This window comes from Etheostoma cragini, chromosome 17 (assembly GCF_013103735.1).
Source record: "Etheostoma cragini isolate CJK2018 chromosome 17, CSU_Ecrag_1.0, whole genome shotgun sequence".
Taxonomy (NCBI): domain Eukaryota; kingdom Metazoa; phylum Chordata; class Actinopteri; order Perciformes; family Percidae; genus Etheostoma; species Etheostoma cragini.
This window is the reverse complement of record NC_048423.1, coordinates 23,960,699-23,984,978: the sequence shown is the minus strand read 5'-3', so window position 1 is coordinate 23,984,978 and position 24,280 is coordinate 23,960,699. Positions and strand designations below refer to the sequence as shown.

Sequence of the window (24,280 nt, the reverse complement as noted above, 5' to 3'; positions counted from 1 at the left end):
CAGGACTTTCCCACTGTTTCCACTAAATGAACAATCTTCTTTGAGTCTTTTGGGCAAGAAAATTAGTACAAAACAGTGTTTTCATTCAAATTTGATTTTATCCCCTGTAAATTCTTTGATACCATCTGGCAGTCAATTGGAGCAGGGTTGACAGGTTGTAGTCAAACTGGGGCAAAGTTGATTGTTAGGAGCCCAGGAACTCCCCCAAGGTGATGTACTGCCACCCGGTGGAGAGAAATGAGAAATGAAACTCAAATAGGCCGAGCTCAGTGTCATTCGTGTTTTATTGGTCCCAGTGTTGTACAGTGGAGTCCCATTCCAATACAGATAGGAATGACCTAAGTGTCTACCAGAACTGGGGGGAACATTTGTAAATAAGTGTAATATTTGTTTACCCAGACGGCTGGGCTTCACCACAGAAGACTAGGAATGCCTAAACAGAGTTAGTTTCATCTACTGATCTCTGATGTACAGTTTAACCGAAGCAAACTTTTAATTTCCCTTTACCGTCATTTTTCTCTCTCTGAAACTAGTTTTTTAGTCCAATGCGTGTGGAAATTTACTGGATCCATTAACACAGATCTTCAGGTAAAATGACATTTCTCATGATGTAGGAATCCCAAAGCTAAATCCTAAAGACACACTGAGAGGTTGTTCAGCCGAATCCAGAGATCTTGTTTTTTAACAACAGACCACTAATAAGCAGCTAGCTGAGTGACAGAGGGTGCGGTTGGTGGTGATCAATACATAGTCACCTGAGTTAAGCACAGAGGGAGGGATCAGGACTACCAAGGGGGGAGGAGGGAGTCCACAGTTGGGTTATGAGTAGTGGCCGTGCTAGTGGGGCTGCCAGTAGGAGGTGGTTGTGTTATACTGAGTCCTCACAGAAGGATCTTCCTCTTCCTCTTGTACTGACAGGCCATGAGGAGCTCTTCATCAGCGGTCATACTCGTTTCTTGACTGGCTCGGTGGCTTTTTCCCCATCAGGTCTTTTATGTTGTCCGGATTTGAGCATAGCGTATTTTAGACCTCCAAAGAAAGATAAGAAAATGGTAAATTATTGATAACTGATTGTGTGTGTGTGTGTGTGTCTGTATGTGTTTAAGAGAAGAGTACCTGGGTGTCTTTTCTGAACTCTGTCTGGCTTGAGAGGCACTCTTAAATTGCGCTTCGAGTCTGGAGTAGATTCCTCCTGTAGGCTGCAGCAACAGCACACACACACACACACACACATACACACACACGGACATGCACACAAATTGCCCGGAACAAAAACAATTCGACATCAGGCAGCTGCACAAACTAGGACAGCAGGGCTGACTGCCAACACCAATCATTTCATTTCACTCCATTTCAGGCACGCTGGTCCGACATAACATTTAGCGTGTATGTATATGAATATGAACAGATACTTGCCTCTTTAGTATCCTTAGATTTGCTCTGGTCCTGGTCTCCAAACCTCATCTTGGTCAGGTAGCCGATGACCTCCACCATACGCCGCTGGTCTGGTTCATAAAGACAAACACAGCACGACAGAACATAATGTCAACTTTCAAAAAAAAAAAAAAAATAGTACGAGTGTAAGACTCGGCGTACTTCATAGGCCTAAAAATATGAAAGTGTTAACAACATTCAGCGCTCGTTCACCTTCTTCCCTCTGAGCGTCCTGGTTGTACCGCATGGAGCGAGAACTGTCCCACTTATTTTTCTGGACACTCACTCTGCAAAACACACACCACGGGCACCGGTGTCAACCAAAAGTTCAGCTATACACACATCCAATCAAAGCTGAGCATGAACACACTTCCATCCTCATGGGATACTTTAATACAGGAATATGCAATCATATGCATGAGTCGGGGGATTTTTTAGCGGGAACTTGTGTTTGCAGGTGAACTCACATGAAGGGTGTGTTGTCCCTGGGCTGTGGCTGAGGGGAAGAGAAATGCAGGATTTAAAGTTACATTTAAAGTACTGTGTTATTTGGGTAGGAATACAGTTGACACAAGGTCTCTAGATGTAATGTAACTACAGACTACAGGGTTTCTGGTTCAATCTACAGCAATGGAAGCCATTAATATCATAATAATAGTACAAGAACTGTCTCTTTAAGAGGTTTTGCAGTACAGTACAGTAGTAATGCATAATTCAGAGTCACCGTGTATACAAAGTCATGGAAGCTGAATTATATTCGCTTGAATAAATAAATGATACACTCCTAGTGTGTGTACCCAAGTTCCATTTATGCATCAAAACCCCTACAGTGTGAGAAGCCTAAGTCGATCTATATCTCTATGATCTATATCTATATTATATCTGTCCTGCTGCTATGGATGAAGCAGGGTGTATTATGCTGGAACTGCATTTCCTATGCTGCAGCTTTACACTGGATTGAACCACAAGACCAAAAACATAACCCCATTTTCATAACCACTGCTTTTTGAGTAGCAGTCAGCAGTATTTGACTTCGGCAGAGAGAAATGTGAATTGAATGCGAATGACTCACTTTCTCTGCTTTGTCTTTGCGCTGGAAGTTCGGAGAGGACATTTGTTTCCTCAGAGGTCTGGGGGCCTTCTTGGCCTTCTTAGCAGCTGGAGACAGAAAAAATCAGGATGAATATGCTGAGGGCCGTCCGACGCCATCTGCTGGCCAAAGGCAGCTACTGTTTCATTTCCCATCTTTAGAAAGTAACGCCAACAAAGGGACGTGACAGACGGGATGATAACGCAGAGGGATGTGCTATTACAGTTTTTCTCAATTGTTTACACACAAATTTTGGTACTTCAGACACAATGACCACAACATGTAACTCAGTCACCAACCCACTGAACCAACTCCGCTAAACTACAAGCACAATTCCTGCTCTACACTCAGAGTGCAGTTCTAAAACAGACTCTTTTTAAAACACTACACACAATTCTCTGCCTTTGGCCCAATTTTCATGAAGAAAATCTCTTGTCTTCACGAGGAACACACTGCCATTCAAATATGCACACTGACTCATCACAAGGGCAAACACCCGTCACACAGCTTTACAGTTAGCAGTCAGAGCTTTAGCATAAAACGGCAAAAGGTGAGCTCTTCTGTTTTGGAGGAATGGATGCCAACATTGGAAACAGAGTCAGAGCCAGAGGAGTGAGAGTAGTAGGAGGAGGAAGACGAGGAGGAAGAGGAAGAGGAAGAGGAAGGACTGTAATCTCAGATGGGCAAAGAGTACAGCAGGTACACTGTAGCATCCATCATCCCGAAATTAGAATAGGTACGAAATCTACTCTCACTAGAACAATGCAGTACTGCACAGTATTCCTACTTTGAATTCCTTCACAGTATTTACAGTATTTTATTATTTGTTTGGCAGAACAACACAAGGTGGTTGGGAACGTCTTCTGTCTCTTTGACAGGAAACTGAACCCATGAATATGGTCTTAGAAAAATAATGCCATACATAAAACTATGGTAAATAAAAAGAAAAACAATGACATATTTCAAAATATTGATAAGGTAAGCTCATCAACACTGGACCAGGTCCAGAGCTCATCTCAGGATGAAGCCGGTCTACAGGGGGCCATTTGAACGCAGTTCAGAAAGAGTCAAAGAATTGCAATATTACTAACAAACTAAATATTTGGGACAACGGAAGTTTCCACAAGGCTGCTCTGGTTTGTAACTGGTTCACTGCCCCCCCCCCCCAGGCTTTTAGTTGTTTATCTCCCTCCATATTCTCCATTCCTCAATCCTATTGAGGATTTTTTTCTGCCTGGAGATAGAAAGTGTATGACCAAAATCCACAAAATGCGTATGCCTCTTCTCCGAGCTATGGAGAACGCATGTGGACATGTAGCAGCTGATGCTTTTCATGGCTGGAATCGCCATGCTAGGCGATATTTCCCCCGCTGCTTGGCCTGGGAAAACATGGGATGTGGATGAGGTGCTGTGGCCAGACCACAACAGAAGGGAGGATGCATCATAGTATTTTTTTTTACTGTAACTGTGTACAGTAAATTCTTCTGGTGTTTTGTATGTAGTGTATGTGCAACTTTGTGTTGGTTGGAAATGGGATCTACACTGTGTACATTGTTTTTGTGGGACCAATAAAATATATTTGTTAATGTGTATTTGTGTTTTCTGAGTATAAAAAAAAATATTCTCAAATATTTTACAACACTCTTATGTCTGTACTGTCTGTAGTGTAACACTGAACAAAAAAGGCCTGAGTCATTCTAGTGAATGGAGAAGAAGTGGTTTCCATTCATCGTAGTGTGTTACATTGAGCACGTCATTGTTCAACTGCTTCTTATCAATGTCTTTTCATATGAAAACAAAATACCATTTTGAGAAGAAATAACGTTGTTTTGAATGTAGAGTTTAATTTTGCAGGAGAAATGAGGGGTTTTGCCCATTGTGTGTGTGTTTTTTGATTTGTGTGTAGTGTTCTGAGAATATGAGGCATTCTTTCAGAAAATGTGTGTAAACAATCGAGAAAAACTGTAATAGAGAAAATATCATCATGTGTCCTCATTTTACTTTTATCATTCAAACCACGACTAAAGGAGTCCAGGAGTGATGCAAAATGAGGATCTAATTAGGGCTGCATGATGTGAAAAAAATATCGAGTTGCGATTATTTTGACTGTTATTGCGATTTGATTCACGATATTGGAGGGAATGATCATTTTTAAATTAAAAATATTAGAATAAAAAAATAATGTGATGTTTTTTGGTCTGTAGGACACCTTTTGTCTCTGTGGAACCACAATAATTAATTCTAAATGGTCTGACATATTTTGCCTTTAACAAATATTGCGCCCTTCTTCAATTTGGATATTGCACTAGTCCAAATTTCGATAAAATTGCGATTAATTGTGCAACCCTAACTCAAATTTTTTAGATAATAGTACAAACTGTTAAGGATTGTTTGCTAAAAGAAATAATGCAATTATGTATGATTATATATTTAAAAAAAACGTCATCAACGTATCCATATATTACTGTTATGAGATTACTAAATTTGACAGAAATATGAATTTGTATCACCCTGACAGCATCACTGCAGTAATAACTGGTATGACTCAAACGTCTCAAAACTTTTTGATGATCATATTCATAATGTTCCACCTGAACTGATATTAAACTGCCAATACAAGACACTGTTATTATCATAGTTATAGCAAGAAGAACCTGTAATTAACCAGGCAACAGTAGCTTAATAAAATGAAGATATTATTATATTATTATTATTATTTCTTCAACTTCCAGTATCCCAGTTTCACCTGTTTCAGCCGTTTCCCTTCTTCACCCTTGCGCTGTCTTCCCTAAATTTCTTTTTACCAAATTGAAAATGTAAACTATTTGCTCGTCTTTTTTTGACACTTTCGTCGCTTTCCCATTGTTTTTTAGTCACTTTTTTCCCAAGGTTTTTCTCACCTTTCCCGATGTTTTCATCCAATTTTTTCTGCACTTTCCTGACAGAAACGGCTGCTTTTAGTAATATGCTGAAATACAACAAATGTTTTGTTGAATTTAAACGTACTACTTTTATTGAACAAATTGAACCTTGAATTGAATATACAAGGCACTGCTAAAAAAAAGCGATATTTTCTATCAACTGACACCCAAACTGTATGAGTTTCTTTCACCATGTGTTTAATCATGTAGTGTAATTAATGACTAGACTAATCCATAATTCATGTGTGTGTTGCAGCCGTATAAGTAACCACAAACATGACTCGTCATTACTTCTGTCTGACGGCGAAGGCCACACAGCAGCACAGGCATACAAAAACAACAGCTGCCGATGGGATACAGCTGGGATCTGCCACAAAAAAAGGTAAAACAAAGCCCCCCTACCTTGTTTCTTGGACTGCTCCTCTTCGTCCCCCACCTCGTCCTCAGTGACCTCGGACCCCGTGGTGTACTCCTCATCCTCGGAGAGGAGAGACTGCTGCCTCTGGCGGGGGAAGGTCACACGCTTTAGACATTGCTCCTCAGCTGCTTGATGACAATGACTTCTATCTTTACATTTGACTATTCTAAAAAAAGATCCCGGAGGTACAGTCAGAGACAGAGACAGAGACAGAGACAGAGACAGACAACCCACATAACAATTAGTAGCAGCACTATACAAGCAGATGGAAAGAAGGAAATTAGAGGAACGTCCTACCAATTGCAGACTCCAGTTTTTCAAAAAGGAAAACTGGTCGGGAAAAGAAGGAAAGTAGTTGAAGTCAGAACCAGAACAATGATATTCTGGTAGAAGTACGAGGCATCAGACTGAGAGAGACACTGAGACAGAGAGAAAGAGAGAGACTCACAGTGCTGCCGTCTCCTCTCAGGGGTCCGAGCAGTGTCGGCTCCAAGAGGACATCACAGTCCGGAACCTTTTCTGCACTGGAGGGACTCTCCTCAGCACTAACACACATACCAACACACACAAAAATGGGATTTTATCGCAAGCTTTTGATAACGAGTGTAGGGCTGTCAATACTTTATTAGGCTTTAAAGTATCGAGTATTGAAAAATGCCTCGTCATTCAATATACAAATGTAACACCAAAGGTGTAAACCTCATCAGCGTCGGTGGGCCAATAAGCACGCAGGATGCTTTTACCAAGATCTAATAATGTTTGTGATTGGCTGTCTAATGTTACACGTCATAGAGACATGCAGGAAAAACTCCATGTTACACAGAGACGTTTTTTAAACAACGTGACATCATGACTTCACGTAAACGTACACGCCGACTTTCCAAATGACGTGTTATCTGTTGACATTTTGAGCTATCTGCGTGTATGTCTATGGTGTATACAGCGGGCATAAACATACACACCACTTATTATTGGGAGAAGAAAACAACGGTTGCGTTTAGGAAACGAGACACGTGTGGTATCATAACTGTCATATCCTAACTTTAATATTGAGCAACAAGAATGCTTATCTGTAAGCTATATCATTTACTTTTCTAGGAAGAATATTGGTTCTTTTCCCTTACGCTGTGTCTGACGTTAGCCGCTAACAAGGGATGTTCCACAAGGAGGCGCTACTACATTGAGTTCTTTCTTAGAAGATATAACAACGCAAGTTGGGTTTAGGAAAAGAAGAACGGGGTTGGCTTTAGTAAAAAACAAACCGATGGTTGAGTTTAGGACACAAAGGACACATGGTCCCTTTCAAACTGCTTGCTACGGCATGAATTTACACACTATCACAAGGTAATGCAAGTCAATGGAGGCCAAATAGTGTTGGAATTTGGCCATTTTATGAAAAAGTATTGTTTAGGAACTGGTATTGAAGTCAAGGTATTGGTATTGGTACCAGTACTGGTATTGAAAATCTTTGAATGATACGAGGCAGCAATAAAATGGTCCTGGCAAACAAGACACCCACCCACTCGTGCTCACCCGTCTGCAGGGGGTGTGTTGGACAAACACACGGCGTCTCTGTGCAGCAGCAGGTCATTGAGGACTCTGGTCTGGGCCGAGGTTACCTCGTCACAGTTCTCTTCATCGGGTACGTTCACTATGTGGTCTCGCATCTTGCAGCCCTGAACACACAGACAGGATTTCCTGAAGCTTCGACGCGAAGCTTGAAATTGTCTCTCAAGCCACAAACGAACGCGTGCACAGTAAGTAGACTTAGTGTTAGGGTCGTCGGTCAGTAACAAGCAATGGACCGAATCAACTCCTACATTCACTTTAGATTATCCTCTGCTTTCCTTTCTGTGGTTTGCACCCTCTTTGTCTTGCCTACCAAGGAAAATCTAGCATTACAGTGGCTTGAGAAAGTTTACACACCCATGCTGAAGTTGATTAAAAAGAGAAATATAAAACATCTTTTGGAAATTGATCTTAATGCCTTAATTCAAAAAAATTCAAATAAACCTACATCATCACATACCCTTCACCATACCTAGGGACTGGCATGGGGAACTTTCCATAAAATCATCTCTCAATGCAAATCAAACCCGCTATTTAGCTAACTGAAATAACACCATGCCAATCTCTATGTAAAGGTTATGTGGGGGGGGGGGGGGGGGGGGGGGGGGGGGGGGAGTTATTTTAATTCCAAAGGCCAAGGGAACTTTATCAGGATGCATAGTATCCTGATCCATGAAATATCTGGCCTTTAATAAGAAAACCTGCCTGCCTCTATGGGAATTTAACATAGGGGGGTGTGTACTTATGCCCCTGTATTTTAACATAGGGGGGTGTATACTTATGCCCCTGTATTTTAACATAGGGGGGTGTGTACTTATGCCCTGTATTTTAACACAGGGGGGTGTATACTTATGCCCCCTGTATTTTAAGGAAAAGCATTTATTCATTTACAATACATTATTAATTCACAAAGAAAATTGGTGTCCTTAAAAGGCTGGACTTTCCTAAATTTTAATAAGTGTAAACTTATTAATTTACCTATTGCTACCTCACTGAGAAATAACTATGAAAGAGCTAATGATCACATGATACACTTAAAAACGAAGTTTACACCGTACATTGTACATCAGTCTCTCTGTGCTGTGTGTTTAGCTTGTGTGGATGTCTTGACAGTTATTAATCTGTAGCCACGGAGGATAACAGGGTCAGTCCCAGCATGCAGTGGGGCGGCACTCTAAACAGATTACTTATCTGCACTACTTCACAAGCCATGTAGAGGATTTTTTTAAAGTCCACATAATGGTTCAATTAAGCATTACTGAGCATCCATCATCTATAATCCACCTGTTTTACTAACCAAAGTAAAGAGAACGTGAAGCATGCATGGCTTGATTTCTACTACCACTACTACAACTTGGGATTGTGTGCCCCGCCCTGTTGTGTTTCTACCTGCTCCTTGTTACCACACTGCTTTCCTTATGTACTGTGTATTAGTCTTGGTGTTCTCTTGTTTCAGTGGTGGATGCTCTGCTTTTGTTTCTGGCTCCCAGTGTTATTTTTCCGAGTGGTTACTTCACCAGTGTTTAGTATTTCTTGTCTTTTTGGATTCAACTTTTGTTGTTAAAGCTCTCAACTTACCTGACTTTTTAAACCTCTTCAGCGTGACTATTAGTACACGTACATTGTGTGTGTGTGTGTGTGTGTGTGTGTGTCTATTTGTATACCTTGGGCATTCCAGAGGGGTCAAAGCGGAGAACTCTCTGATTGCAGCAGGGGTAGATGCCTGCACCATGCCAGCCTTTCTCAGTACCCATGCCAAGGTACAGCACACTGTCTGGGTGGTACTTGCAATGGGTTAGCTCTGCACACACAAACACCTATACACACACACACACACACACCCTCAGGTTTGTTGTATCAACCTTACTTTTACTAAAAACATAAGACCAGTTACATGAATACACAAACACACACCTGTTGGCATCGGAAGCAAGTGAGGTAGTTGATGGTACCCCAGATTCTCCAGTAGACCAGGACCCAGGACTTTAGTTCCTCATACAGACCCGTGATGTAGTCATGCACATCCCAGCTCTTTTGCCTGCAAAGAACACACACAAACACACACACACACACACACACAAACGCACACACATTGTAATAAAGAGTTTAGCCCTTAAAAGGTCAATTGTGTATTTTTGACAGTTAAATACAGGAACTACAGTTACAGGTACGTGAATCTTTACACATGTGTGTAGACTATAATACCTAGTGTGTGTGTAAATAATCTCTCCACGAGCATCTATGTTGATTTTCCCTGGAACACAAGAGATCTTTCTCTCTGTGTCTTTGGTCAGCAGCTTATGGCACAGACCACACCTGGAATCAAACATACGACAAATAGTGAGACTGACACTATGTACTACTACTAAATGTCAAGGCAAGAGAAAAACTCCAACTAATGTTAATTAACTCACACACTCTGTTGCTAAGCAGTGAGGTAGGTACTGTGTCTCACCTGTAGAGAGTCGAGGCGTTTCCTGGCGAGTCTCTGCTCTGGTATTTGGGATCGAAGAGACGCTCAATTTTCTTCTGAAACAATTTGCTTTGAGGGAGAAATAAAATAAAAGAGAGATTTCGAGCATTGGCTGCTTTTGCAATTGGATGTGATGATCTTTTACCATTAATGATCTCTAAACCAAGATTAACCATATGACCTCACATTACAGTCATATACTGTAAGAGGCTTTGAGAAACCACTTGTAATCAAAATCCAAACACCAACATTCTGCATCTCGTTACCTTTTGAACTTGTCTTTTTTGTCCCTGATGTCGTCTGCCTCATTGTGGTTGAAGAGTTCGGCGATGCGCGTCGCCAAGTTGCTGTTGATGCAATTCATGTTGCAGGGCGTGGCCACAATGGCGCTCATGTGTTTGTGGCAGTACTGGATGCACTCCTCCACCTGAACATGGACAAACATGCCGCTCTTATGAGACGTTGGACAGCAACAGTACATTAAATGTCAAGGATCTTGCATAAATAGTAATCAAATTTTTTCAGACACAGCAATATACTACTTTATATTGCTAGTGTTTGCTCTTCTTTAAGAGCAGCAAGGAGGTACAGCAGTGTTTATTGGAATGTGTCTAAATAACTCTTGAAGGCAAAATAACATCTACACTTTTAACATTCATGCAACATCAACTTAACAATGGGCAAAGGTCACAATCTATGTATGGGCCTCTTGTTTTTCCTGGACTAGGAGAGAGTAGAAATGATCAGTTCTAAAACACATTTTCAAGCTCCTGGTAGATATTCTTGGGAATAGGTGGTTGCCAGGTTATATATCAATAGTTTTCTTTACATTTGAAAAAACAAAAAAGGCCCAAAGCCCATCACCACACATGGCGTCGCACGTCACAACACTTACTAACGTATCCATCTTCAAGAACTCGGAGGAGATCAGGATTGAGATCACATTGCTGGGCTCTGTAACCGACAAACACCACATGACCAACCGAGCAAACCCCACAACCAGCAGACAACACAGAACACACAGCCGGTGAAACACCAAACACAACGTTTAATGAGCGATAAATCGAGCAATATCCACGGATTTACACAAACAGGTAAGTTACAGCTCGGGCATTCCTATGTGTAAGAATGTGATATTTCTTATGATTGTTTGAGATTTACCGAGACGGGGTTTGTCCTTGTTTCCCTCCCCTGCAGAGTTCCTCCTGACGTAGTTCATGAGCCAGTCGAAGATCTGTACGTCACAGTGAACGGAGATGTCCACCTCCTCCCACCTCTGCGCGTCCACGGACAAATACTCGGCGAAGTAGTGCATCTCTTTAACTAGAAGATCTCTGGGACATGTGAAGTCCTGTTTTAGATTCTTGGTCTCGTCACACACGTGGATGACCATGTTGGGGCTGTAGAAAAAAAGGTCAAATAAAAATAATAACTTACACAACAGAAAAACTCCCTGCTAAATATTTGATAGCGGCCTTTTAAATCCACAGGGTGTGGGTGATTCCTACTGAAAGGATTATAATATGAGGCGGAGAGTATCATGTGCATACGTGTGTGTAAGAAATCAATGTGAATTCTTGTTAACTTGGGTTCACTGCTATTGGAATTAGCGCTTTACAAAGACTGAGGGTGGGTTCTTGATACTTACTCTCGTGGCTTCTGAGGTTTGTCATCCTCCTCTGCGGAGACCCTTCTCTCTTTCTTCTCCACAGCACCAACCCTTCCTGTGGGCGTCGACTTGGAGCCTGCTGACAGCAGCAGAAAAAATGGAAATATATTTTCAATCCAGTTATCAAACAGTAATCATCAATACAACGCTGCACATTTGTTTTGGCGCTGACATATATTTTAAGCATTATACTGCTCTGAAATATTTGCTTGTTCCAGCCGTCCATGTTTGCTAGCCTGAGAAGATTTTATTAATAAAGTTAGCTGCGACTTGACTGATTATCTTGTAAAGAAAAAGGCATAGTCAAAACGTTTAAATTCAATTCAAAGCTTTTATTAACTAAAAACTAAATGCATTTTAGATGGCGCACATGCCACTCGTATAAGACCTTTCACAGCAACAGTACAATTAATGGCAATGATCTAACAAAAATACTAATCATACACTACTTTATCATTATTGCTACAGTAAGTAGAGTAAGTACAGCAGTGAATGAAACTTAAATGTGAGGCAAAATTCCTGTGAGAAAAAAGCTGTAACAAGTTCAATTTAAGACATTTTAATACTACACAGAAGGAAATGTAAAGCTGCAGTAAGTCACTTTTATAGCTAAATAGGTTTTTGTCATATTTGCTCAAACTTTCACTATTTCCTGACAGTACTAGATGAGACAGAAGAAATCACGTTCCTTTGCCTTTCCCTTATGCTCATAATGAAAAGATTTCACCCAAAGGAAAACAACCAATCAGAGTCGAGGAGTCTCTCACGCACTGTGTGAAGACCTCAAATGTTCAGGTCATGTTTGAGTGTACTGCAGCTGTAAAATGACAACGTTTGAGACCTGACCCCCATGTTGAAAACAGTAAAGCCAAAACCAATCCGACTCACTGGCTGGAGCACGCTCTTACAGCTGACACTAAAATATCTGTTATCTGTACTACTCGGAATGGCACTTACTGACCTGTAACTTTGCTGCTGCTCTGGCTGCTTCCTGTCTCCACCACTTCACCAGTGTCCAGCAGGGTGGTCAGGCCATCTGAAGGGGAGGGGCTTCCTTCTGTCAGGGCATTGCATTGGTTGTCCACATGAAGAAAGCCCCCTGTGCTCTTCAGCTCCTCAAACCGACGGGCACACTGGAAGATCACATCAGTGCCACAGTATTATTTATAATCAACAAGCCAGCACTAATGTTACTAAACCATGCAATGACAGATGGATGGGGTTGGACAAATAGAGCGGTGGATGACTGGATGGAAGCAATCATAGTTACCCAGCATTCCAGTTACCTCCTTGGGAGTGAATCCTGGAACTAGCTTGGCTACATTGTCCCAGTTTATGGGCTGGGGCACTCCCCACAGAGAGCCCAGAACCATGTCCAAAACCAGGACGTTGTTGTCATAGGGAAAGTTATTGTTGTCCGAGCAGAAGCGGCTCATTTCTACAGAGGCAGAGAGATGAGAAACAAAAGGCAGAAAGTCAATAACGAACGGGGTACATTTGCTGCACGTCTGCTGTATCGTGAAATCCAAAATTAGAGCTAAAATTGTTGGTCATTTAACAGAAAATGAATTGGCAACTTTTCTAATGGTTGCTTAAGTCTTTCTTACATGATAGTAAGCTGAATATTTCTGGGCTTTGGACTGTTGGTCGGGCAAAAGGTTTAACGAAATTTTGATGGACCATTTTTAAAAATCCTTTTATAGACCCAGCGGTAAGTTATTTAATAGGGAAGATATTCACCACTTCAATAATTATAATGAATAGTTAGTCACAGCCCGGATCTAAAATATGAATGACTTTATCACCTTAGATGAAATCAATATGACAGCCCTTGCATATATTCACAAAATGTAAGCGGCATAGTATGAAATATGAGGTATTGCAGCAATACTGATTAATAAATACAGTCCAGCTAGTCACAGCTGAGAATATAGCTTGTAGAGGTATTAATCACTCTTCTGTCTAGCTATACACATATAAATATTACCTGTATATATATATTCACATACTTTTTTTACATACAAAAAAATGAGTAACGTGAGTCTATCTAAATTGCATGTGAATTGGTGGTGGTTGTGTTTGGTGGATGAGGTCTGTGTAATGATTATGCATCATTTCCTACAAAGAAAAGTTTGTATAATTGTCTGCCCCATAAATTCATCACAGGTCATAACATCTTGGAGGGAATGCCGAGCTTAATGTAATAAGAGCATAATGTTAGCAAGTAAACATAAAGTCGAGGATTTGTTCCTTTTTACATCCATTTGTTGATAGCCAGTTCTGATCTAATCCATGGTAGACCATGGAGAACCGTTATAGTGTCAGTGGAGCAGTGATGCTAGCGCAGGCCGAGTCACTCTGTCCTCCCCCTGCTGCATCAACATGAGATCATTTTAGGGTCAGATTATATTCAGATGGTTCTGTACACATAATTCAAACAGCAAGCATTATGAGATATCGTTGACATACTGCTCTGGTTTCGGAGTTGTTCCTCCCCGTCTCTCTCGTGGTCAACCAAGCTGGTGCCCGTTTTATGTCATCGTGTTGGGATGATGCTGATGCTGCGGTCCTCCTACCGGCTAACTGCAGCTATTGCTAATGCTGGCTAACTTTGAGAGACAGGATATGGTGCCTTCAGGTACTCCTTTCGAACAACTCGACACAAGTGATGCATTCAGCCCGCAGATATATGTACAAGTGAGTCAGCAGCCTAGTATTGCCTCGTTGTTGGTGGGTGTGGCTATATTATTCAAATTAGACATTATACTTGTGAATGTTGCAATGTCAGGATAACTTGTACGGTAGAAAGTAACATTAAAAAACCTGCTTACTTTTATCGAAGACTTACTTGGTCCTCTGAGTGAAGTAACTCACGTTATGCAGTCAAGCCTTTATTAATTAAAGACAAAGTAGACCACGAGTTAGGTATCTTTTGTCAAATTAGGCTATGTCGAATGTTAATAACTTTAACTAAGACCAACTGCGTCTACAACTACAGTCCCTGAAAGCATCATTAGCTTCAAACTGCAAGCATATCAGCTAGCTAGCTAACGTTAAGAGGCTACTTATCATCTTAGTTTGTAAACGTTTAAACCCAGTAGCACAGAAAAAAATTATATCGATAGGCTAAGCTGTCAAAATACAAACTCAGCGGACAGGTCTTAAAATAATGTGGAGAAATAAAAACTGGTAAACTGGTGAATTCCGTCGGTATCTGCGGAGTCGTCCCGGTTGTCGCACTGCAGCAGGTTAGGAGTCCTGTTGCTAAGAGACAGCAGCTCAAAAGGTTTCTACCTTCAGTCCAACTTTTAATAAAACTAAATAAAGTTACCTAAAAAAATGAAAAAGAAAATACCAAAATATAATTTACCCCGCAAAAAGCTCTCTTGGCCTTACGTTTTGCTCTTAACTTTTGAGATGTTACTGATACGAAAACCCTGCTCCTTTTCATTAAACCTATTTTATAATCCAACTGTCACTCGAATAATTACACAATGGACAATATTTAATTTCAAAATAATTATATTAAATATTTACAAATTACTTTCTGTGACCGACAAACAGCTAACAATGTGCAAAATGAGCCCTTCCACATTCTGAATGAATCCAATCACATTATTTTACATAGAAGACAACGCAGAGGACCAAGCAGTTAACAACTGAGGGCAAGAAGAAAATGACATAATTACATATCAAACAAAACACCCTGCCTTTGTCTTTACACTGTATCCAGATGATTTATCAGTGCATGTTATTATCTTAAACGTTGAACTTATTCTTGTTATTGAGCAATCTCATACATCTTAAATCAGACATGATCTTAAAAGAAGAGCAGTGTACCATCTTTCTTGTACAAGCGCTGACTAAAGAAATGTAAGAATAACCTAATTTGAAACATGCTGGTTCTAAACAGAACCGTACAACAAAGAACCTTTATGCATGGAAACCATTTTTGACCGTTAACCTTACCATAAAGTCCGGATTCTGTTTTGATAATATAAATAGATGAGCCTAGGAACTACTTTGAGCAATTCTTGACAAGGTCTGTGGTGTCTTCCCAAATATCTACTGTTGGCTGATTATTAGTCAAGCTTCAGAGTTAAACTGCAAACTAATACGGACTAAGCCAACCAGTGTTATGAACACACATGAACTCGCATACACAGAAATCCATAAATGCACAAGCATCACAGATCAGTCTTCTCAGGGATGTTAAGCACCGTGCTGGAGGGCATACTGGGGTTGGATGTTCCCAGACTGACGGAAGGGGGTGTTTCTCTGTACACTGATTCTAGCAGTTCCTCTGGGGTGTAGGCTGAACCAAGTCCTGGAGTAAAGCCTCGGGCAGCATTCGACTCTGGGTGTGCAGTATGGGCTGTCGGGGAGGCCTGTGCGCTCCCTTGCTGGACCTGAGCAAGCCTCTCCGTCTCTGCGTACTTTCGGCCTCTCCTCTTGCCCAGGACCTTGACGTAGTTGGCTGGGACGAGTCCTGTGGTCTGGCTGTCCACGCTGGCCAGCAGCCAGCCACGCACTCTGGGCTGTTGCTCTGAGGGACAATGAAAAGGTCATGATCTGATCTCATCAACATGGGGGGATCCACAAAGTTCTAGTTTCCCAACCACTTCTTCTTGCTTGATGATCTTCACTCATAAGACAAACTTACTATTTTTGATGTCTTTGCGACAAACACTACGCACTTACACGGACAGGAAAACAAAAGCTGCTCATTTAATTTGTAATGCTTATGTGGTTATGTCTCTTGGGAGGACAGAAAACAATGTGCAGCGGTTATTATAGAGCTCTCACCTTTAGGGGCAAGGTTGAGCATGTCTCCAGCCCGCAGAGAAATCTCCTCCTCAGACGCAGCTGAAAAGTCATACTCCGCTCTGGCGACTACGTGGTCATCCTCCCCGCTGGCCCAATCAGTGGCTGAACACAGAAACCCACAACATCTTTACTTCTTAAAGAGTAAAAGACAGACTACATGCACCAATTCAGTCATCGGCTTCTCTGTCATCGAATATCGTTCCATTGATGTTGGACCAATTGTTTTTAAAACTAAAAAGTCCCATATATAACTGATGCAAATAAGCTCCTGAACTTTAAAAGTTATGTTGATTAAATGTGCACGTTCACCATCTCATCTGCAAGTACTCACTCCATTAGTGCATGTATAGGTACTGAGCATGTGTGTGTAACTGAGGCCTGTGTGTGTCAATTGTCAATTGTAATTTACCCTTGTGGGGCTAAAAAAAGAATACATTCATCTTAAAACCTTGAATGCAAATCTCACCGTTTTCTTCAACTGAACTGGAGCTCAGCAGTTTCCAGATCAGGTAGGGCCCCCCCAATACTACAGCAAAAAACAGAAAGATTGGCCAGGACTTGACGGCCGGGCCCTCCATCCCTGCTCCATCCCCTCTGGACGCACCTGTAGCCAGGGCATCGCTTGCGCTGTCTGCCCACAAGTCGTCCACCTCCGCGTCTGACCTTCGCCCCAGCAGCCGCTGTAACCGTCGGTAGAAGTAGCGCAACGTGCGTACCAGAGCGAAGGCGGAGAAAACTCTCGTGAGGTGCGAACGCAGCCGTGTTAGGTGGTTGGCTACGTCCAACACCGCGCGGAAACTGTTATACACAGCTGAAAAGGTGGCGTCCAGCATCATACTAACTGAGGTAAAGGCCTGGACGATGCTCTCGATGGACTGGAAGGCACCGCGACTGCTCTCCTCCGCCTGTTGCACAAACCGGCTGGGGGGAGCGTCTTCCGTGTTGGCGAGGCGGCTGTATCCTCCTCCTCCCATGCCGTAGCCGCCGCCACCATAGGTGTAGGGGCTGTAGCCCCCGTACATGGAGCTCCCATAGGGGCTGTAAGAGGAGGTGAAAGAGCTGTAGGCTGGACGGTAAGCCTGCTGGATGGGACGAGGGGGCAACGGGGGCACCATCCTGGTCAGGACAGGGGGGCCTGCAGGAACAGAGGGGCCTGCAGGTGGTCCAAAGTTTGAAGATCTGTTTGGTGAGAAGAAAAAAAAAAAATCATAGGATTCATACAACTTTAGTGTTTTGGTTATGTCATTTTTGGATGATGGGCAATATTTGATTCAGCCTGATGCTCAACTATAACATGAATGATTCTGTGGAACTATCAGGTTGATGTGACCTAAACTTAACAGTGCTTTAACGTTATTGGCCAGCAAAGACAGTAAAGAGACAGTTTAACCCTTGTGTTGTCCTCCCAGGTCAAAAAGGGACAACAATTTGACATTTCTGTCCCCTTTTCAGACTTTTTTTTTAAGTTATCACTAACACCACCTTAGTACGACTAGTTTTACACTACTTTTTTGGAATTCATGGTCAACAACCACAGGTTTGCGTCTCGACGCAAAGGTCGAGGGTTCGAGACCACCCTGTGACAATTTCCTGCATGTCTTCCACCTCTCTCGCCCCTTTCTCACCTAACTGTCCTGTCAAATTTAAAGGCGGAAAAGCCCCCCCCCCAAAAAAAATAGTCTTTCAAAAAAAATGACAAACTTTTCCGTAACATTAACGTTCGCTAGTTAGCTAAACATGCTAGGCCAGGGCCCCGTCGGGCCTACCGTTAGTAGTTAGCTATTAGCACAGCTGGTCCTTTGTTTATTGGCCCACCGTCGGCGATATATTCTGGGAAATGAAGATTGGTTTAATGGCGAATGATTTATACCACCATATTAAAGGCTCCACTGTTTGGATGGTCACCTAGCTTGTGCTACAACCTTAGCATAAGATAGCTAACGTCACCAACAACAGCGAACCAGCTCGAGTCCAAAACAGGTATATAGTTCGTTTACCTGTAATTTATAGGTGCACTCATTGCCCCTGGAATCCGCCTTTCCCATGGCTTTGGTGGGGGCTGTGGATCCATCGCAAACTATATGTCCCCAAAGTGTAAAAAATAGTGCGAACTCTGCGCCCACCTGACAGCTTCTCCTGCTGCCTTCCCGTTCTCCTCGTAGTTTCCTACTCCAACATTGCAACTCATGTTTTTGTTGTTGGATTCAGTAACCCTAAACGGACTATAACAATTGCGGATTTATAGGTACATATGACTTTGTCTTAGGCACGGCTTCTATCTCTAAACAGACGTAATGGAATTTCTAATAGCCAAAGAAAGTATAATTGAAAAAATCCCGACAACGCTTAAAGGCACCAAATGGTCTTTGGCGTTTTATGATCAGACCAGAATAGCTGATAGAAGATAGATTTAAATAATAAAACCAAATATTCTCCATTACTCTATCTAAAGATTTGAATATTTTTGGCGGTAAATTATATGTATTTATTTATTTATTAGTGTTTGTAACTGCTTAAATTACTTAACAATCCATTAACAATCCTGTCCATGTTTTTCACACTCGATTAGTAAACCCTGGACGCTTGGAGATTAAATGCACTGCTCACTTCTGTCCAGCAGAGGGTACTGTGACTTAGCACAAAACAAGACCCTCAAAATAGACTTCTGCAACCTGCAGATAAAAGGGAACATACCTGCTTTGTAATACACTAGAGTTAAAAAATTAAATAAAATTGCATTAGTATTTTACTAATTCATGTTCAGTCACACATTTAAAATGTCTAGTGGTTTGGCTGAAGGGAAACAGAAACTACCTAAAGTTTGGGTTTAATAATGCATATGCTTGTGCATTTTGCTACCTGTCCAACCTGCTTTAGGAAGTTCCATATAAATAAATGTGAGCTAAATAAACACACTACTGTCAGAAAATAACCCTCCTGTTGTCCTCGGGTCAAATTTGACCCGTTTAAAAAATGTCTATATCTGAAATATGGGTTTATTTTTAATCAAATTACCACAAAAAAATGGATTGGATTCCATACAACGCTCTTTGCAAATCCTACTGATTACTTTCATTCCTGACTGAACTCATCTGCACGTTCCTCTGATCTTAACTATTAGTCAATTAATTCATAATTTCTGCTTTTTTAACTCAATTATTAGGCATAACTCTACATGAATGAGGATTACATGTTACTTATGAATGAGAAATAAGGATTATAAATGAACATGAATTCCAAAAAATACTGTAAAACTAGTGGTACTAAGGTGGTGTTACTGAAAACAAAAACAAAAAACTCAAAAAAAGGGACGTAAATGTCAATTTTTTTGTCCCTTTTTTACCCGGGAGGACAACACAAGGGATAAACATGACACAAAAAAAAGCATGCTGTCCTCAGACCTAATGACTGATGGGTGTTCACTTGGTTCTTTTTACCCCCCCCCCCCCCTCTTTGAGATTTCACTGCCAGTGTTGTTCAGTTAACCCAGTAGTCAGGTTTTGAGAGGGGGGCGGCTTGTGACTACGCTGCTGAGAGTGTGAGGAAAGCTGCTCTTGAACGCAAGTAGAAAGTGCAGAGGTGTAGGCCTACAGTGTGGGTTTTAGGAGGAAGCCCTGTGATGTCAAGTGTGTGTATGTGTGTGTGTGTGTGTGGGGAGGGCATATATGCAGAGCTGTCACATTAGATACACTGGGGATAGGAGGACGTAAGATGCCTGTGTGATGTCACAATGTAGGTGTGTGAGAGTGAGGTTGCCGTTTGTGACGTGACGGTGTCAGGGTCCCAGGCGAAAGGTGTAGGAGTCCAGGGTGTTAGCCTGTGATGTCGCTGTGTGTGGGACGAGGCTTGAGCTGACGATGGTCCTGGTATTTGGGGTTTGTGCTGAGCACCTGTGACCTTTTCGTATCGTGGTGATTTAGGAAGGTCAAAGATAATGAACGATCATTACATCCAAGCATATAAAGTACCTTACATGGACACAAAGCATGACATGACACCCAAGCATGACACCCACATGTGTTTGTTGGATGTAAATTTGCTGCCGCCTCAGTGTTCTGGTTTCCGGCTTTCCACCAGATTTTACAACCTGGCTGCAGGGGTCTTGCTCCCATTCACGAACTATTAAAATGAAATCTGATACGAGGACATTATTCTTTGGTTGAACTGCACACAGCTTATGGAAACTAGGGATTCTTGGCGAGAGTTAGATGAGAAGATAAATCCCACTCTAATGCATGTCCGATAAATATGAAGCTACAGCCAGCAGACGGTTAGGGTTAGGTTAGCTTAGCTTAGCATAGCATAAAGACTGGAAAAAGTCATAAACAGCTTGCCTTGCTCTATTCAAAGATTTAAAAATGCTTAGCAGAACCCCAAGTGTTTATTAACCAACACATCATATCTTTTTTTAGGTTATGTAATACACAAAAAATGAAGTGGAGTCTATCTTCTCACCTAATTTACAGCAAGAAAGCGAATAAGTATATTTTCCGCAATGTTGAACTGTTCCTTTAGTTAAAACTGAGCGGCTAAGTCAAACTATATGAAAAAAAAACAGACCAAGAGTGCATAAAGTATGTGGAAACACTAATAGACCCTATGATATGTTAAGTTAGATAGAAATATACTGCTCATTTTCAGGTTCTCACTTGTAATTTGGGTTTCTACAAAAAAAATGTTTGAATGCTTTAATGTTAAAAAAAAAATCATTTTTCTCATACTCTCTGTCTGAATACACCTGCATTCATTCTCTGTCTGAAACGCTGTATTTTAGTGCCCGTTTTTTTAAGCCGCCATCCAGAAAAGCCCAGTCTGCTCTGATTGGTTAAGATTTCCGGGTCTTCCTGATCCGTGCTCTCTGCGCTGTCACTGCAGCATCATTGCATCCGGGGAATGACTGAAGCGGCATTGCAGTGACACTTTCTACCAATAGGCTACATAGAATAGTTGTGACATCTCAACCAGGCAGAAGTCATGAGGGCTCGATTAAAGGCACGGTTTGTGAATATGGTCTGGGGGCATTTCTCTGTTCTCTGTTGATACTTTCACAGTTTTTATATATAGACCTGCGTTATAATAAAAAGGCATGGAAAGGTCACTTGTTACAATATTGGACCTTCAAGGCATAGAAATTGATGAATTTAGCTGCATAAGCTCCTCAAGCAAAATGTTTCGGAGTATGTGAGATCTGAGAGACATAATCTGATGTCCTCCGGTTGAGTTGGAGAGACATCAACAAAAAAATGACACCATTTTCTCTAATGGCAGTCGGACATTTTTAAAAGAAGATGTTGCCAACACATTTCACAGAGATTGAAAAAGATTTGCCGGGGCATCCACAAATTTACCCTGTATATTCCTGTGTCTCCAACCACAGTGTATCATTATCATAAAAGACTGATTGACCCGATAAGGTAGTTCAAAGAATCCCTTTGCTTTCCCTCATACCCTGTATCTGCCAAGTTTCTGTTCCAACAGTACAGATTTAGCCAACTGGTTCAACCAGACTTAGGACTTTACGCCACTACTCTTCCTTTATCCGCTCTGAAATGACAGTGTTCCTAGCGGGTTATATGGTGTATTTTTGCTGGGCAGCACGCTGGATTGGCCTGAAAGTGTTGTGGGTACTTTACACAAATGCTGGTTCCTCCTTGCTCTGTAACACGTACGTGTTCTCTTTGTGCTGAATACATGTGCATTACCCAAAGTGTACATGACAATACAAAAGTGGAACTATCAAGAGAAAATGTTGGTGGAACAGACAGAACTTAGTTGAAGTTCGTGTGTATTTAACCAGTGTCCGCCACGGTACGTTGACATATGTGTGGCTGCTTATGAAAAAAGGAAATACAGTGAGGAAATACAACTGACAACACTGTTGTGTCTGGTATAATGCTATGCTATCAAGTTCTGTTATCTGAGGTGTAAATGCAAAATGGCTGACAGCCGTAGTCCTATACAGACTCGAAGCGGGGAAAGAAGGGTCTGAAGTATGAAGGCTACAGTTTCAAAAGTTGTAAATCCCTAATTTTATATCTCTTTTGGATGAATACATTAGGATGAAAGCAGACACTGTAGGCCTGCCACTACGTATGGAAAATCTATGTTTGGCTAATCTGAAAGACAAGCTAGGCTAGTTAGCTTTTCACACTGCTTTTTTAATCTGGTGTTAGTTTTTTCTCTATTTTGATTACATTTAGCATTTATGGACATTGTATAACAAACTCAATTACTAAATTGTTAAATATTAAAGTTAAAGTTAATGTTTCAATTGGGAATTGTCAGTGAGTTAGCTGTGGCAAAAGTTAGCTACAGCTATAGCTAAAGCTAGCCGTGATTCCAAACCAGCTAGCTTTAGCTAACTGGAGTCCTGTCACTGCGGATTGTATTCACCTCTCTTTTGTATTTAGTTAGTTAGATAGATAGATAGATAGATAGATAGATAGATAGATAGATAGATAGATAGATGGAGTAGATATATATATATATATAGATAGATAGATAGATAGATATTTATTGATCCAAAAAATGGGAAATTATAGTGTTACAGCAGCAAACATACGCCAGTCACACAGCACAGAATATAAATATAAATGGAATACTAGGATACAACATACATACATGCAATATACATGAAATAATAATAGGAATAGGAATAAAATTAAAAAACACATATTTGTATATATACAGGATGGGAAAACAAAATGTGCAACTGCTTTAATAGTATGCTAAAATGTAAATAAACCAGTTGTGCAGGTTGTTGTGTCTCAGAGTCTTATCTACACACCACAATGCTGCACTAAGTGCAACCTTAGTTACATTTTTCATAATTTTTCCCTGGAAAACTCAGCAAATACGTAGTTAGGCCTACTGCATTTAGGCTTTGTACGACAACCAGCTCAGTAAATTACAGCTGTGGTTTTCGGCTTCTGTCTCCACTTACCACATTAGCATATATAAACAAGGAGTGTGGTTCATACTTGAGCCATTCACATTTAATATCCTTATAAACAATGGCACAAACCTGCTCCACACCTTGGAACACATAGTTAGACCTGTACACTGTTCTACGGTCACACACACACACACATCTTCTTGGGATTTCCCCTGCTCTGAAACATGAGTTAGGTCTTGCATGAGAAGCCTTTCTACCTACACATAAGGTACAATACCTATAATTAAAATGTGCTGCAGGAAGTTTGCAAATTGTAGGATCAGGCAAATTGCTCTCAGAGAATGGAAGTAATAAGTGCTCTCCATATTTCATGGAGAGGACTGTGGCTCAGTGATCTTATAGGTGGAAAATATGACTATATGTCTTTATGACATAGGATGGGTACCATTCAATAAATTGAATCAGAAGGAGATGCTTTGGAACCTGGTTTGTTCCTAAAAAGATTATTAACTGTATGCAGATTATGTCATAAAGTCAGAACATATTTATTCCTACAGCAAATTTCAAAATAATAATAATTTAGTCACTTCAATGGGGCAGATATTGTGTTTTCCTCATTCTGTTTTTTGTGGCAACATCATAAAAAGCTGGAACTTTACCATACAATAATACAAAAATAATCATGTTTATCTTCATATTCATGGTTAAATTAAGCCTAGTAATATGAAACCCCAGATAGTTCTCTAACTTGTTTGAGTTTACTGTATATATATTGAATATTGTATTCAATTAATCACACTCAATATGCATGTGTGATCAAACACCTTAATGTTCAAATCCATATAAAAAAAAAAGTGTACATAAAAGCATGGAGGAAGTGGACATTCAAATTTAACTTTTGTATTATCAGTACTGCATGCATACAGTGTCGTCATCAACCATTTGCAGTGAGAGAGGGCTTGCCAGCTTCACAGGAAGGGGGGG

General features: G+C 41.0%; 2 protein-coding genes across 7 annotated transcripts; both read right to left on the bottom strand.

The window, feature by feature from the left end:
- Window positions 1-489: 489 nt before the first annotated feature.
- kiaa1841 (KIAA1841 ortholog) lies at window positions 490-14,841 on the bottom strand. Of its 6 annotated transcripts, none has more exons than XM_034898426.1 (21): window positions 14,044-14,841; window positions 12,861-13,012; window positions 12,536-12,707; window positions 11,554-11,653; window positions 11,067-11,305; window positions 10,801-10,859; window positions 10,172-10,332; window positions 9,888-9,974; window positions 9,638-9,748; window positions 9,347-9,470; window positions 9,097-9,249; window positions 7,397-7,539; window positions 6,312-6,408; window positions 6,161-6,193; window positions 5,848-5,947; window positions 2,507-2,592; window positions 1,902-1,930; window positions 1,648-1,721; window positions 1,417-1,505; window positions 1,117-1,199; window positions 490-1,029 (listed from the first exon to the last, which is right to left on the bottom strand). In XM_034898426.1, the coding sequence occupies exons 2-21, from the start codon at window positions 13,008-13,010 to the stop codon at window positions 993-995; spliced, it is 2,127 nt and encodes a 708-aa protein (XP_034754317.1). In that variant the 5' UTR covers window positions 13,011-13,012; window positions 14,044-14,841; the 3' UTR covers window positions 490-992. The 6 variants fall into 6 exon arrangements, with proteins under 6 accessions (XP_034754317.1, XP_034754312.1, XP_034754313.1 ...); XM_034898421.1 differs by having other exon boundaries at window positions 1,117-1,192; XM_034898422.1 differs by having other exon boundaries at window positions 1,117-1,192; window positions 11,554-11,650.
- Window positions 14,842-15,077: 236 nt separating this feature from the next.
- Window positions 15,078-18,615, bottom strand: pex13 (peroxisomal biogenesis factor 13). Its single transcript, XM_034898429.1, has 4 exons — window positions 18,399-18,615; window positions 16,868-17,580; window positions 16,381-16,503; window positions 15,078-16,120 (listed from the first exon to the last, which is right to left on the bottom strand). Exons 1-4 carry the CDS (start codon window positions 18,470-18,472, stop codon window positions 15,762-15,764), a joined length of 1,269 nt encoding a protein of 422 aa, XP_034754320.1. The 5' UTR covers window positions 18,473-18,615; the 3' UTR covers window positions 15,078-15,761.
- Between the last annotated feature and the right edge of the window lie 5,665 nt (window positions 18,616-24,280).

Coding starts and splice junctions, on each gene's coding strand:
- kiaa1841 (XM_034898421.1), bottom strand. CDS start 13,010: ATGAGCCGCTTCTGCTCGGACAACAATAACTTTCCCTATGACAACAAC. Junction 6,409..7,396: donor AACACACCCCCTGCAGACGG/GTGAGCACGAGT, acceptor TATGTGTGTTAG/TGCTGAGGAGAGTCCCTCCA. Junction 1,506..1,647: donor GGACGCTCAGAGGGAAGAAG/GTGAACGAGCGC, acceptor TTTATGAACCAG/ACCAGCGGCGTATGGTGGAG.
- pex13 (XM_034898429.1), bottom strand. CDS start 18,472: ATGGATCCACAGCCCCCACCAAAGCCATGGGAAAGGCGGATTCCAGGG. Junction 16,504..16,867: donor CAGTTCAGTTGAAGAAAACG/GTGAGATTTGCA, acceptor TTCTGTGTTCAG/CCACTGATTGGGCCAGCGGG. Junction 16,121..16,380: donor GCTCAACCTTGCCCCTAAAG/GTGAGAGCTCTA, acceptor ATTGTCCCTCAG/AGCAACAGCCCAGAGTGCGT.